General features: G+C 40.4%; 1 protein-coding gene across 5 annotated transcripts in view; it reads left to right on the top strand.

Annotated features, from left to right (window-relative positions):
- The window catches only part of rps6ka1 (ribosomal protein S6 kinase a, polypeptide 1), a 50,563-nt gene extending 39,330 nt beyond the window's left edge, over window positions 1-11,233 (top strand). For 4 of the 5 annotated variants that reach the window (XM_034859316.1, XM_034859319.1, XM_034859321.1 and 1 more), the window contains exons 3-22: window positions 2,087-2,203; window positions 2,287-2,368; window positions 4,345-4,425; window positions 4,608-4,687; window positions 4,831-4,937; window positions 6,790-6,827; window positions 7,291-7,433; window positions 7,520-7,590; window positions 7,713-7,801; window positions 7,911-7,975; window positions 8,122-8,224; window positions 8,560-8,690; window positions 9,061-9,186; window positions 9,360-9,449; window positions 9,549-9,707; window positions 9,975-10,136; window positions 10,224-10,300; window positions 10,390-10,507; window positions 10,611-10,748; window positions 10,874-11,233. In XM_034859316.1, the coding sequence (XP_034715207.1) occupies window positions 2,087-2,203; window positions 2,287-2,368; window positions 4,345-4,425; window positions 4,608-4,687; window positions 4,831-4,937; window positions 6,790-6,827; window positions 7,291-7,433; window positions 7,520-7,590; window positions 7,713-7,801; window positions 7,911-7,975; window positions 8,122-8,224; window positions 8,560-8,690; window positions 9,061-9,186; window positions 9,360-9,449; window positions 9,549-9,707; window positions 9,975-10,136; window positions 10,224-10,300; window positions 10,390-10,507; window positions 10,611-10,748; window positions 10,874-10,996 (2,100 nt within the window). In that variant the 3' untranslated portion in view covers window positions 10,997-11,233. Of the gene's footprint in view, window positions 1-99; window positions 572-2,086; window positions 2,204-2,286; window positions 2,369-4,344; window positions 4,426-4,607; window positions 4,688-4,830; window positions 4,938-6,789; window positions 6,828-7,290; window positions 7,434-7,519; window positions 7,591-7,712; window positions 7,802-7,910; window positions 7,976-8,121; window positions 8,225-8,559; window positions 8,691-9,060; window positions 9,187-9,359; window positions 9,450-9,548; window positions 9,708-9,974; window positions 10,137-10,223; window positions 10,301-10,389; window positions 10,508-10,610; window positions 10,749-10,873 lie in introns of those variants that run through there. The other variant, XM_034859318.1, reaches the window with a different exon arrangement.
- The last annotated feature ends 58 nt before the right edge of the window (window positions 11,234-11,291 follow it).

The raw sequence follows: 11,291 nt of genomic DNA, 5'->3' as shown, positions 1-11,291 counted from the left end.
GGGGGGGGGGGGGTGTCTGTGTCTGTGTGTGTGCGTGCACGGGACTTGTTGGGTGCAGGACTGTGAGAATTGGAGCAGGCTCTTCCTTCCTGCCCGCTTTGGTTCCAGTTCACTTCAGCTGCAGTCAGTCACTGAGGACACACAGGGCTAATCAGAGCAACTGAGAAGGGGGGACAGCAGAGATAATGGAAGAGAAAATGAAGATGAAAATTCTAGCAGAAAACCCCTGCAGAGAGAATAGCTAAAGGGACAAGTCTGAGAGAAATTTTTTCCATATTTACTTGATGTCCACAGAACTAATTCTGACATGAGTGCTCAAATGAGTCTAACGTGAGCTTGTGGTGAGATGAAGATGATTTATGTGTGGTAGTACAGTGTTTACCTGATTATGGACATGGGTAGGATGGAAAAGGACAAGAGAAAGTTCACCCTGAGCCGCTTGCTGACCCTCTACCTGTCCAAAAAAAACAAAGCCTTGGGTGGTAGTCCTGTGCACGGTAACAACTGCAGATCAACAGCTGCAACCAGCAACAACACTGACACTTTACCTGGGCCGAGGAACCACTGGACGGTAACGTGATACTTCTTTATGTTGACATTTTGATTAGCTCCGAGTAGTCTCCTGAGAGTGGGACTTATAAACGCTGCAAAAATGCAGAAGAGGCTCGCTGTTATCTGTGGTTGTTTAGAAACCAGGTGCAGCTGAGAGCCTGCATGTTCAACCAACTCTAGTTTCCTGTTGTCAAATAAAGTCCCAGGCTAGTGGCCTGTAGTGTCAGCTGTTTATAGTTGAAACTTCATTGCTACTTCTTCATTGTTTGTTTTTTTGTGAGTAATAGTTTAGGGTGGCAACTAATGAGTTTTTTCCAGTATTTGATGATCTGACATGTATTTTCGTAATTTTAGTTTTAGTGAATTAATCAATTCTAATCTTTAAAATGACAGAAAACAGTGCCTATGCCCATCACATGTTCCCGGAACCCCAAATTATGTTTCAAATTGCTTATTTTGTCCACTGAATTGTCCAAAACAAAAATATATTCTATTAACAATTAAATAAAAAATAGAGAAAAGCAGCAAATGTTCACAGAGAAGCTAGACCCAGAGAATGTTTGCCATTTTTTTCTTGTTAAATCAAAATTGATGTCAATTGAGTTACTGTGAACTAATTGAATAGCTGTAGTCGTTGTAATTTAGTAAAAACAGCGACATATGCCCATCACAGGTTTTACTTAAATAACAAGCAGCGTAGCAAATATGTGGTATTTTTACTTGATAAATGCTATACACAACTGACTACAATGTTTTGTCTATTATTTGCCGTGCATAATGAAGGTGTGCATTGTATCTGGTGGTGTCTGCAGTGGACAATTTCAAGAGATAAAGTATGTAGAACAGGCAAGATGTCCTACTTTTTAGTCCCACGTTTTAAAATGCAAGTATCTTTGAACCTCCAGTTTAGAATAAAAAAAGTTTCCCAAACAGCCCTGCAGGTAACTAGCACTGTGCCTGGTCGTAGTCACAGAATGTGAAACTGAGAAGCCAGTATCTAGAAAGCGACTTATTTTTGATGTTTTGATGCTTTTCTGAAGGGTGTTGATGAGTTGTGGGTGAGGTTGACACCATGTCATCAGTGTTTGTTCATGTGGTGGAGTTGTCAGCAAGGCCAGCTCTCCACCCTGTAAAAAACCCGAGAAGTTGTCTTAAAGGTCTTTTGTGGTTGTAACGCTAAAAACACTGGAGGCATTTCACATTGCATTGGTTGAAATGTGCCTTGATGATTTACTGTCACTTGCTTGATGTCGCAATTGCCATCAGTTGTAGAATCTACTTTAAAAACACACATTGGCGAGAACCACTGGGTCTTATCACTTATTCTTACACACACATCTAACTCCTGACTGCACTTCCTCTTTTTGAAGCATTTTTATTTTGACATAGTGTCATTTGATGCAGATGACACACACATTTAATTTTTTGCACAGTAAACAATGTTCTGCCCTTCACACAATCATTACAAACCCACTATGCTCATTGTTTACTGACTGGTTTAATATACTTTTGCCCTCTGCTTTGTACTCTTCAGGAAGATGGAGATATCAAGGAGATCAACATTACCCATGTGGTCAAGGAGGGCTCAGAGAAGGCTGATGCCTCTCAGTTTGAACTGCTCAAAGTGTTGGGACAGGGATCCTTTGGCAAGGTAACCACTGTCCCTGTTGCTGTCAGATCTGTCCCAGATCTGATATAACAGGGTTTGTATTGTTTTTGTTGGGTTTATTTCAGGTGTTCCTGGTGCGAAAGGTAACCCATCCCGATGCCAACCAGCTCTATGCCATGAAGGTCCTCAAGAAGGCCACACTCAAAGGTACAGTACTGTGATGTGCTTGAATGGTGTCATCACAGTAGGACATTTTTAAAGGCAGGCCAAAAAGGTTTGAATTTCCTGCCCCCAGCTGTACATTTTGTAAAGCTTTTGTAAAGCACAGCACAGGATGCAGGAGAGTTGCTCTCAGCTGCTCTGACATCTAGGGCTGAAACTAACAATTATTTTCACAGTTGATTAATATGTTGATTAATTTCTCAATTGATCGATTAGTTGTTTGATCTAAAATACATGTCAAAACATGGTGTCAAATGTTTCCCAAAGCCCAAAATGTTTTGTTCAAAGCTCAACAATATCTGCTGAAACTATAAAATATTCACATTAAACAAACTGGAATCAGAAGTCCTTTAATAAAAAAATGACTCAAACCAATTAATCAATTATCAAAATTGTTGGGGATTAATGTAACAGTTGACAACTAATCGATTCATCGTTGCACCTCTTGACACATCCTGTTGTAAAGGGGATGCTGCCTCATGTAACTATTTACTGTAGTGCTGAAAGTCTATAGTCAGGAAATTAATCTACAACAAGTTTGATAATCAGTGCACTGCTGCTGCACCCAAGAAGGTTTTCATTGGTTTAAAGAAAATAGAAACAAGCCAGAGTATTTTTTTCCCCTATCCCAGAATAGATAATTAATGTAGCCAGTGCTGACACAGCACTGTGTAAATAGATCTGGCAATACTAAACAAAAACATGCATACATTCTTGTAGTCTTAATGAAAAAGCTGTTATCCCTGCTGCAGCGCTCGTGGACGAGGCTTTTATTTGGGGTGATCTAATAAATCATGCAATAACCAAGAACATGGACATACAGTGGTGCTGTTTTCATTCAGTGTTTGAAATTAAAACAAAACATTTCTATTAGTGCTGTTGAATGATTCAAATATTTAATCCAGATTAATCGCAAAATCATAGTAATCTCACATTTAATTGAACATTTTTATCTATTCTAAATGTCCCTTGATTTGTTTTTCTTCAATGCTCATATCAACATGGAAAAGTGGATCGCCTTGCTTTGATTTCATTTAATAGTTGACGACTAATCAATTCCTCATTGCTCCTCTAGACACATCCTGTTGTAAAGGGGATGCTGCCTAATGTAGATAAATTTCCTGTCTGTAGACTTTCAGCTCTACAGTAAATAATAACAAGTTTACTAGTCTACATTAGGCAGCATCAGTTGCTTTTACCAGCTTCTTTAATGTGAAGACTTGCTACAATTCACTGTTCTGTGTAAATGAAATACTTTTGAGCAGTCACATGAAAAAACAATTTTACCTTAGGCTCCAGAAAGTTACATTAGTTAGTTAGTTTAACTATTTTTTGACATTGATGATGAAACATATTTGTATTCAAAGCGACCCTGTATTCATTGCTTCTTTAGAGCTGCACCTTTCTTAGTTTCAAGTTCATGTAGGGTTGTTTCAAAAAGCTCTCTCTTCGGATTTTGTGGTGATTTTATTCTGTTTTGAAGTGGCAGCACCCTCCCTTTCATATAAAAGGGTGTATCTTTTCCTGCAACTCATACATAGTCAAAGTATGTAAGCAAACAGTGTTAAGTCTACCACAGCTTGCAGGTTTTTTTCTGCTTTTGCAAACGGGTGGTCTTGTTCTCTTAAGAGCATCAGGGCTTCTGATTTGTTCACACATTTGTTCACACAAAATGATATGTTTACTTCTTAGTGTGCAGATTTAGTTTTCATCTTCAAATTCTATTTTTGTTGACATGAGCTACTACTGGTTTCATTTTACTTACTATTCAGTCAGCACACACTGAAACTCTGCATGGCCCGATAGCCTCTACGATTAGAAATCAGCAAAATAAAGATCCTCTATTGTGCAGCCAACTAGAAACCCCGTCTTTTATAGGCTGACTGGCTTTTCAACTCTACTGTTCAAAACTGATAATTTATACATGCACACTAAACTCTGGGCTATTATTCGTCCTTCAGTGAGAGACCGTGTGAGAACCAAGATGGAGAGAGACATCCTGGCAGACGTCAACCACCCATTTGTTGTCAAACTGCACTATGGTGAGTCAGCCTGAAGATTTATTTATTAACCTTTACTACCCAAACTAACAAGCAACTTTTATTGGATCTACTGATATCATTCCTGTATTATTGCTTTGAATTCCAGAAACTTTCCAGAGTCATGTTTCCTGATTTACTGTTGAATTAGATTTGTGTGTGCGTGTCTGTGTGTGTCTGTGTAGCATTCCAGACTGAAGGGAAGTTGTACTTGATCCTGGACTTTCTCAGAGGAGGTGATCTCTTCACTCGACTCTCCAAAGAGGTGGGAGTGATTCATTGGATTTATTGATTTAGTGGCCAAAGAGTCCATTGATTTATCTCACTTGATCTCAATTGTTTTGCTCTTGTGATGTTATTCTGTGTCATTGTTTTATTCCTTCTGTTTCTGTGTCTCATACCTCCCAGGTGATGTTCACAGAGGAGGATGTGAAGTTTTATCTAGCAGAGCTGGCATTAGGACTGGACCACCTCCATGGCCTGGGCATCATTTACAGGGACCTCAAACCTGAAAAGTAAGAGCACAAAGCATAAATGGACAAATGCATATTTGATGAACCATACTTCTTGGATCTAAAAGCATTTGGATACAAGCTAGAATGCCATAAGTAAGATAATTCCTCAAACTTGGCTCAGTTTTACATTTGTAAAACTAAATCTACTTTATTTATGTTTACATTGCTCAGATAAAGCCTCCCCCCCCTTCTGCTATCTCTTCTATCTATTTTTCAAGTGCACTGCACTGCATGAGGGGCTTAGCACCACCCAAAACAGATGTGATTGGTTTAAAGAAAATAGAAACAAGCCAGAGTATTTTTTTTCCCCTATCCCAGAATAGATAATTAGTGTAGCCATACCATGCGCCAGTGCTGACACAGCGCTGTGGAAATAGTTTTGGCAATACTAAACAAAAACATGCATACGTTCTTGTAGTCTTAATGAAAAAGCTGTTATCCCTGCTGCAGTGCTCGGGGACGAGGCTTTTATTTGGGGTGATCTTATAAATCATGCAATAACCAAGAACATGGACATACAGCGATGCTGTTTTTCAATCAGTGTTTTGAATTGAAACAAAACCTTTATATTAGTGCTGTCAAATTATTAAATTATTTAATTGCAATTAATCACATTAATGTCATAGTTAACTCACATTTGCTTGCACATTTTTATCTTTTCTAAATGTCCCTTGATTTGTTTTTGTCTCACTTCTCTTGTCTTTATTTTTTCTCATTTTAATGCTCTTATCAACATGGAAAAGTGGATCGCCTTGCTTTGTGCAAATGTTTTTTATTTTTTTATTGAAACAACATTGGCATATAGCCTAGTGTAATTTCAGACTTAACATTTACACATGGAGCAAATAATCTCTCACATAATGTAACACTGTCCATCAATAAAGGGTGAAAAATACTTTGACGAGGGGGCGGAGAATTGGCATCAGCTTGGCCATGAAGTGGTATTTCAGACTGGACGTGCTGCGATGATAGCTCAGTTCTCGACGACAAAACACACAGATTGCTTTGGTTTTGTCAATGGAACCATTTGGCAACTTTTAAAAAGTAAACTTTCCGTGCAGAATCTTATTGGCATCCATTTCGGCGTCTCGCGCTCGCCATCCACTTAAAACGTAACCTTACTACTCTTTGGCCGCCTCGCAAGCCCAGACAAGTGTGTGCGGCATGTCTGTTGTTTTGTTTCTGGACTAGCTAGATCCGGTGTGGCGTTGTAGTTTTTGTAACATTGCTAGTTGTTGCAACAACATGTGAAAAAAAAGTTTGCTAGGCCAAAAAGAACGTTAATCTTGCAATAAAAAAAATTAACTCCGGTAAAATGGATTTGCGTTGACACCGTTAATACAGCGTTTAACTGACTGCTACTTTCTATGGTATGAGGAGCCATTCTACTGAATTTCACTGTAAACGTACCCAGTGGAGTTTTTAATTTGCACTTTAAACATTTATAATTATTATTCCTCACCAAAATACATTGTGTGTCCCTTAGGCCCAACAAACATTATGAGTGCAAACCTGCCTCATTAACCATTTGCAAAGCCTTTTTGAAGTTTTGAACCCTGCATTGTTTACATAAGCTTTCGGTCTTCTCCTTTTTCATTGGTGTTTGACTTTTTATTGTACGTTACTGCCATCAATTATTGATATGCATTCCTCAAGTCTGCCTGCAGTTTCCCCATGCTTGTGGCATGCACTTTCCATACAGTGCTACTAGTTATCAAAAGTCAATTATTTTTTAAGTTGTAAAGGTTATTATTATAGTACAGACTCCACCAGAATGTGCTGTGTGTGTGATAAGTGTCTTAATGAGTAAAATGATACATTTTTCTAACATTTGACTATGTTTTCTTTGTAGCATTCTCCTAGATGAGGAGGGACATATCAAACTTACAGGTGAGTCTCCTGCTCCGTCCTTTACAACCAGTCTCTCACTGTCAGACACACACACCCACACAAACACACACTTTCCTCTCCTCTACCTTGTTGACCTTCATTACTCACAGTAGGTTGACAGCCTTATCTAGCTGACTCCAGATATCTGCATACTGGCCTGTACATGTTCCCTTAGTTAATTATTACACTTTATCTTCCTCTTATCTTTTCCCCGGGTCCTGCCACCATGGAATCAAAGGTAACCGTAGGAGATTATGCAGAGGCAATATAACAAGTCACACTAAGAGACAAATGCAGACAAGATACAGTTTTGTATAATGAAAAAATGTTCATTATATTTCATTAACTTTGGTATATTAGATTATATGTAAATCATTTAGAACAGCCAGCACCGTACAGTAGTGTGGTAGACTCAGATGCTGTGTAGTAATATGCTGAATGTGTCTTGTAATGTCTTTTCCAGATTTTGGCTTGTGTAAAGAAGCCATTGATCATGAGAAGAAAGCGTATTCCTTCTGTGGTACTGTGGAGTACATGGCACCGGAGGTTGTGAACAGGCAGGGACACGACCACAGTGCCGACTGGTGGTCATTTGGAGTACTAATGGTAAGCTGGTGTATCAGTCAAGACATAATATAAATAATTTAGTTTTTATATTGTACCCTTTTACATTTGTATGTTCTGACTCCCAGTTTGAAATGTTGACCGGATCGCTGCCATTTCAAGGGAAGGACCGCAAAGAAACGATGAACCTGATTCTGAAGTGAGTATTTTTAAGGTTGGAGAGCAACCCATTTGTCACACATAGTGATGCTATTTGAATTGCCTCTTTTCATATTTGGTGAAATAATTTGAGCTCCGTGCCATTCTGTTTTCCCCCCGCAGGGCGCGTCTGGGAATGCCTCAGTTCCTGAGTGCGGAGGCCCAGTCTATGCTCAGGGCCTTGTTCAAGAGGAACCCTGCCAACAGACTGGGTTAGTATCAACTCATGAATGTTAATTTTATAAGTGGCAAAATATGCACTCAAGTTCTGTTTCTTCATACTTGTGTCATTGGTTGAGATGTTGAGATTTTCTTTTACAGGATCTGGTGCTGATGGTGCAGAAGAGCTCAAACGGCATGGTTTCTTCTCCACCATAGACTGGAATGTGAGTGTCTGACAGTCAAGGATGTTTTGAGATGTGCACAGAATAAAACTCACTGAGAGGATTTTCATTTAGAATAAACATACACCTTTGTGGGAGGAAAACCTTCAACTATATGGTGTGATTAAATGTCCTTCATTCTTTTTTAGAAACTCTTCAGAAGAGAATTAAAACCTCCGTTCAAACCAGCGGTGGCGCGTCCGGACGACACCTTCTACTTTGACTCTGAGTTCACCTCTCGCACCCCTAAAGGTCAGAGATCAAAGCTGCATATTGTCTATTATTTGATTCCATGTCTTTTCCCACCCTGAATGCAATTTAATGGAAGTATTATGTTTTTATGTTTCCCTTTTCAGCTTAAAACATTAAACCAACACAGGATGTTCTTTGTTTAAAGGAGACCCATTTGTTCTTACAGCACTATTACGATGCAATAACATTTTATTATAGAAATGCTCATAAAAAATACATACCATTGAAAGCATGGTTTATTGCAGTGGCATGTTTGAACACAGACCTCTGAAACATTACTTTCAAAGCATACATCTCCCTTTATTCAATACTTGACTTTCCTCATTATCTTCCAGATTCCCCCGGCGTGCCCCCCAGTGCCGGAGCTCACCAGCTCTTCCGAGGCTTTAGCTTTATTGCGTCGACTCTGTTGGAGAAGGAAGGTTCAGTGGAGCAAGCCAAGGCCCCTCCGCACCCAGTAGTCCAGGTCAGAAGAAGTATTTGCTTCACTGTGTTTTTCTTCATTTAAACAACACAGCCTTAAATCTAGTGATTTCTTTACTTGTACTGTGTTGATTTCATCACACAAAGCAGCTACTTAAAAAAGAAGGGGTGTGTGTGTAAGGCACAAAGAGAGAATAAGAGAATAAAATGGATTAACCGAGGTACATGGCTTCAGATTCTGTGTCATGCCTGACAGGAGCAGTAATTAACGCTGTGCTAGATTGGGAGAGACAGTTTTACAACGAGAGAGACAGAGAATCTGCTCCTTCGGGAAAACCGCTCACATCTCTCTACCTCATCAGCTCTCTCGGTCCTCCACACCTCTGCTTACCCCCGCTCTTCTTCTTCTGCAGCAATTACACGGGAAGAACCTGCTGTTCAGCGACGGCTACATATTAAAGGAAGACATCGGCATGGGCTCCTTCTCTGTCTGTAAACGATGTATCCACAAAGCCACCAACACAGAATACGCTGTCAAGGTATGAACACACACACACACACACACACACATAAACAGTATATTTAAAACAAAGTCACACACCAGAAACTGCAGCCACAATAAAACAATGAAAAACAGTCATGGCTGTATCTTATTAACATATATAACTACTATTAATAACTAATAATTTCATCAATGTATTGTGATTTACAGATGATTGATAAGACCAGTACAGACCCCTCTGAGGAGATTGAGATTCTGCTTAGATATGGACAGCACCCCAACATCATCACACTGAAGGATGTGAGTATGAAAACACACACCTATAACTCACACTATTAATTTCCTTTGGCGTTAAGTGTGCCGAAACGTGATATGATAATGTGTGTGTTTCTGTCTCAGGTGTACGACAACGGTAAGCAGGTGTTCATGGTGACGGAGCTGATGCGTGGAGGAGAGCTGCTGGATCGGATCCTCAAACAGAAGTTCTTTTCGGAGAGAGAGGCCAGCGCTGTGCTTTATACCATCACCAAGACTGTAGAGTACCTGCACTCACAGGGGGTGAGGCAGACTAAAAAGTATTAATAGTACCAGTGTCTTCTGGGGACAAATAAAAAAGGCATAAAAATCAGCTGAAACCAAACTTCCCCTTTACAAAAAAATAAACTCTAACTGTTAGAATCAGTAAAAACACAACACGATGAGCCTTATTATTATCTTATCAAACTGTATTCAGTTTTCTGTTACTTTACTTTGTCGAGCTACAGTTACCTGCATTTATCCTCTGTACTGTCCATTTACTACCTTCTATTTTCTTTCATCCTCCAGGTGGTGCACAGAGACCTGAAGCCCAGCAACATCCTCTATGTTGACGAGTCGGGGAATCCAGAGTCTATCAGGATCTGTGACTTTGGCTTCGCTAAGCAATTGCGTGCCAACAACGGCCTGCTGATGACCCCGTGCTACACGGCTAACTTTGTAGCTCCTGAGGTGAGCAAGAGTCACTTTCCACTCTTACCTTGAATGATGTTGAATTGAAACTTTACAGTGTTAGAAATTATATGTATGTCTTTATAGGTGTTGAAGCGTCAGGGCTATGATGAAGGGTGTGACATCTGGAGTCTGGGAGTCTTACTGTACACCATGATGGCCGGGTAAATACCAACACCTTTACTTGAACAGATTTGTCTTTCCCACTGCTCATCATACTCACTCTGTCGTCTTTCTTCTTTTCTTCCACCAGTTTTACTCCATTTGCTAACGGACCTGAGGACACACCAAATGAGATCCTGAACAGGATAGGCAACGGTCACTTCAGTCTGACTGGAGGCAACTGGGACACTGTGTCCGAGGCGGCCAAGGTAGAGTTACAGATCTGACTGACAGCTGCTTTGTTTAAGTTCCTCAGAGATAACTCCAGTCTCCTTCTGTCACAATTTCACATTTAATGTGTGCTCCTTCTAGGACCTTGTGTCCAAGATGCTTCATGTGGACCCCCATCAGAGACTGACTGCTAAGCAGGTCCTCAAACATCCCTGGATTGTTCAGAGAGACAAACTACCCAACAGCCAGCTCCCACACCAGGACCCCAAACTGGTCAAGGTAACATATCTTAAAATGACTGTATTTACGGCTAAATGGCGTTTTCTTTTAAATATAAAAATATTTTTTTATACCCACATTTTGGATATATGAGTTACAATCACCATGCTGCTGTTTGTATACAGGGTGCGATGGCAGCCACCTACTCTGCCCTGAAGAACTCCCAACCAACTCCAGAGCTCAAGCCCATCGAGAGCTCCTTCCTAGCTCAGAGGCGCGTTAAAAAGCTTCCCTCCACCTCCCTGTAGAGACTCAAATCCACCAATTGGCTCACTGGAGACTGACCACAACTGCACCTCTTGACTCCAACCACCCAGTTAGCACGGGGACTCAAGTGTCCACTCGCCTCTACCAGCCAAGGATCGCTGACTGTGGTCCATTGTCCTGCTCCTGCTATCATCCTCCTTGTTCGGGCTCTTCAGCTGCTGTTTGCCAGTCTCCTTGGACTAGCAAAAGATCGTGAAGATAGATGGGGGCGATGAGGGCAAAAAAATGTCTGCAGGTTTCTGACAGATGTATTAATTGTGTGCGTGTGTGTGTGTG

This window comes from Etheostoma cragini, chromosome 20, assembly GCF_013103735.1.
Source record: "Etheostoma cragini isolate CJK2018 chromosome 20, CSU_Ecrag_1.0, whole genome shotgun sequence".
Lineage (NCBI taxonomy): Eukaryota > Metazoa > Chordata > Actinopteri > Perciformes > Percidae > Etheostoma > Etheostoma cragini.
The sequence above is the reverse complement of the archived record's forward strand: the minus strand, read 5'-3'. Positions and strand labels throughout refer to the sequence as shown.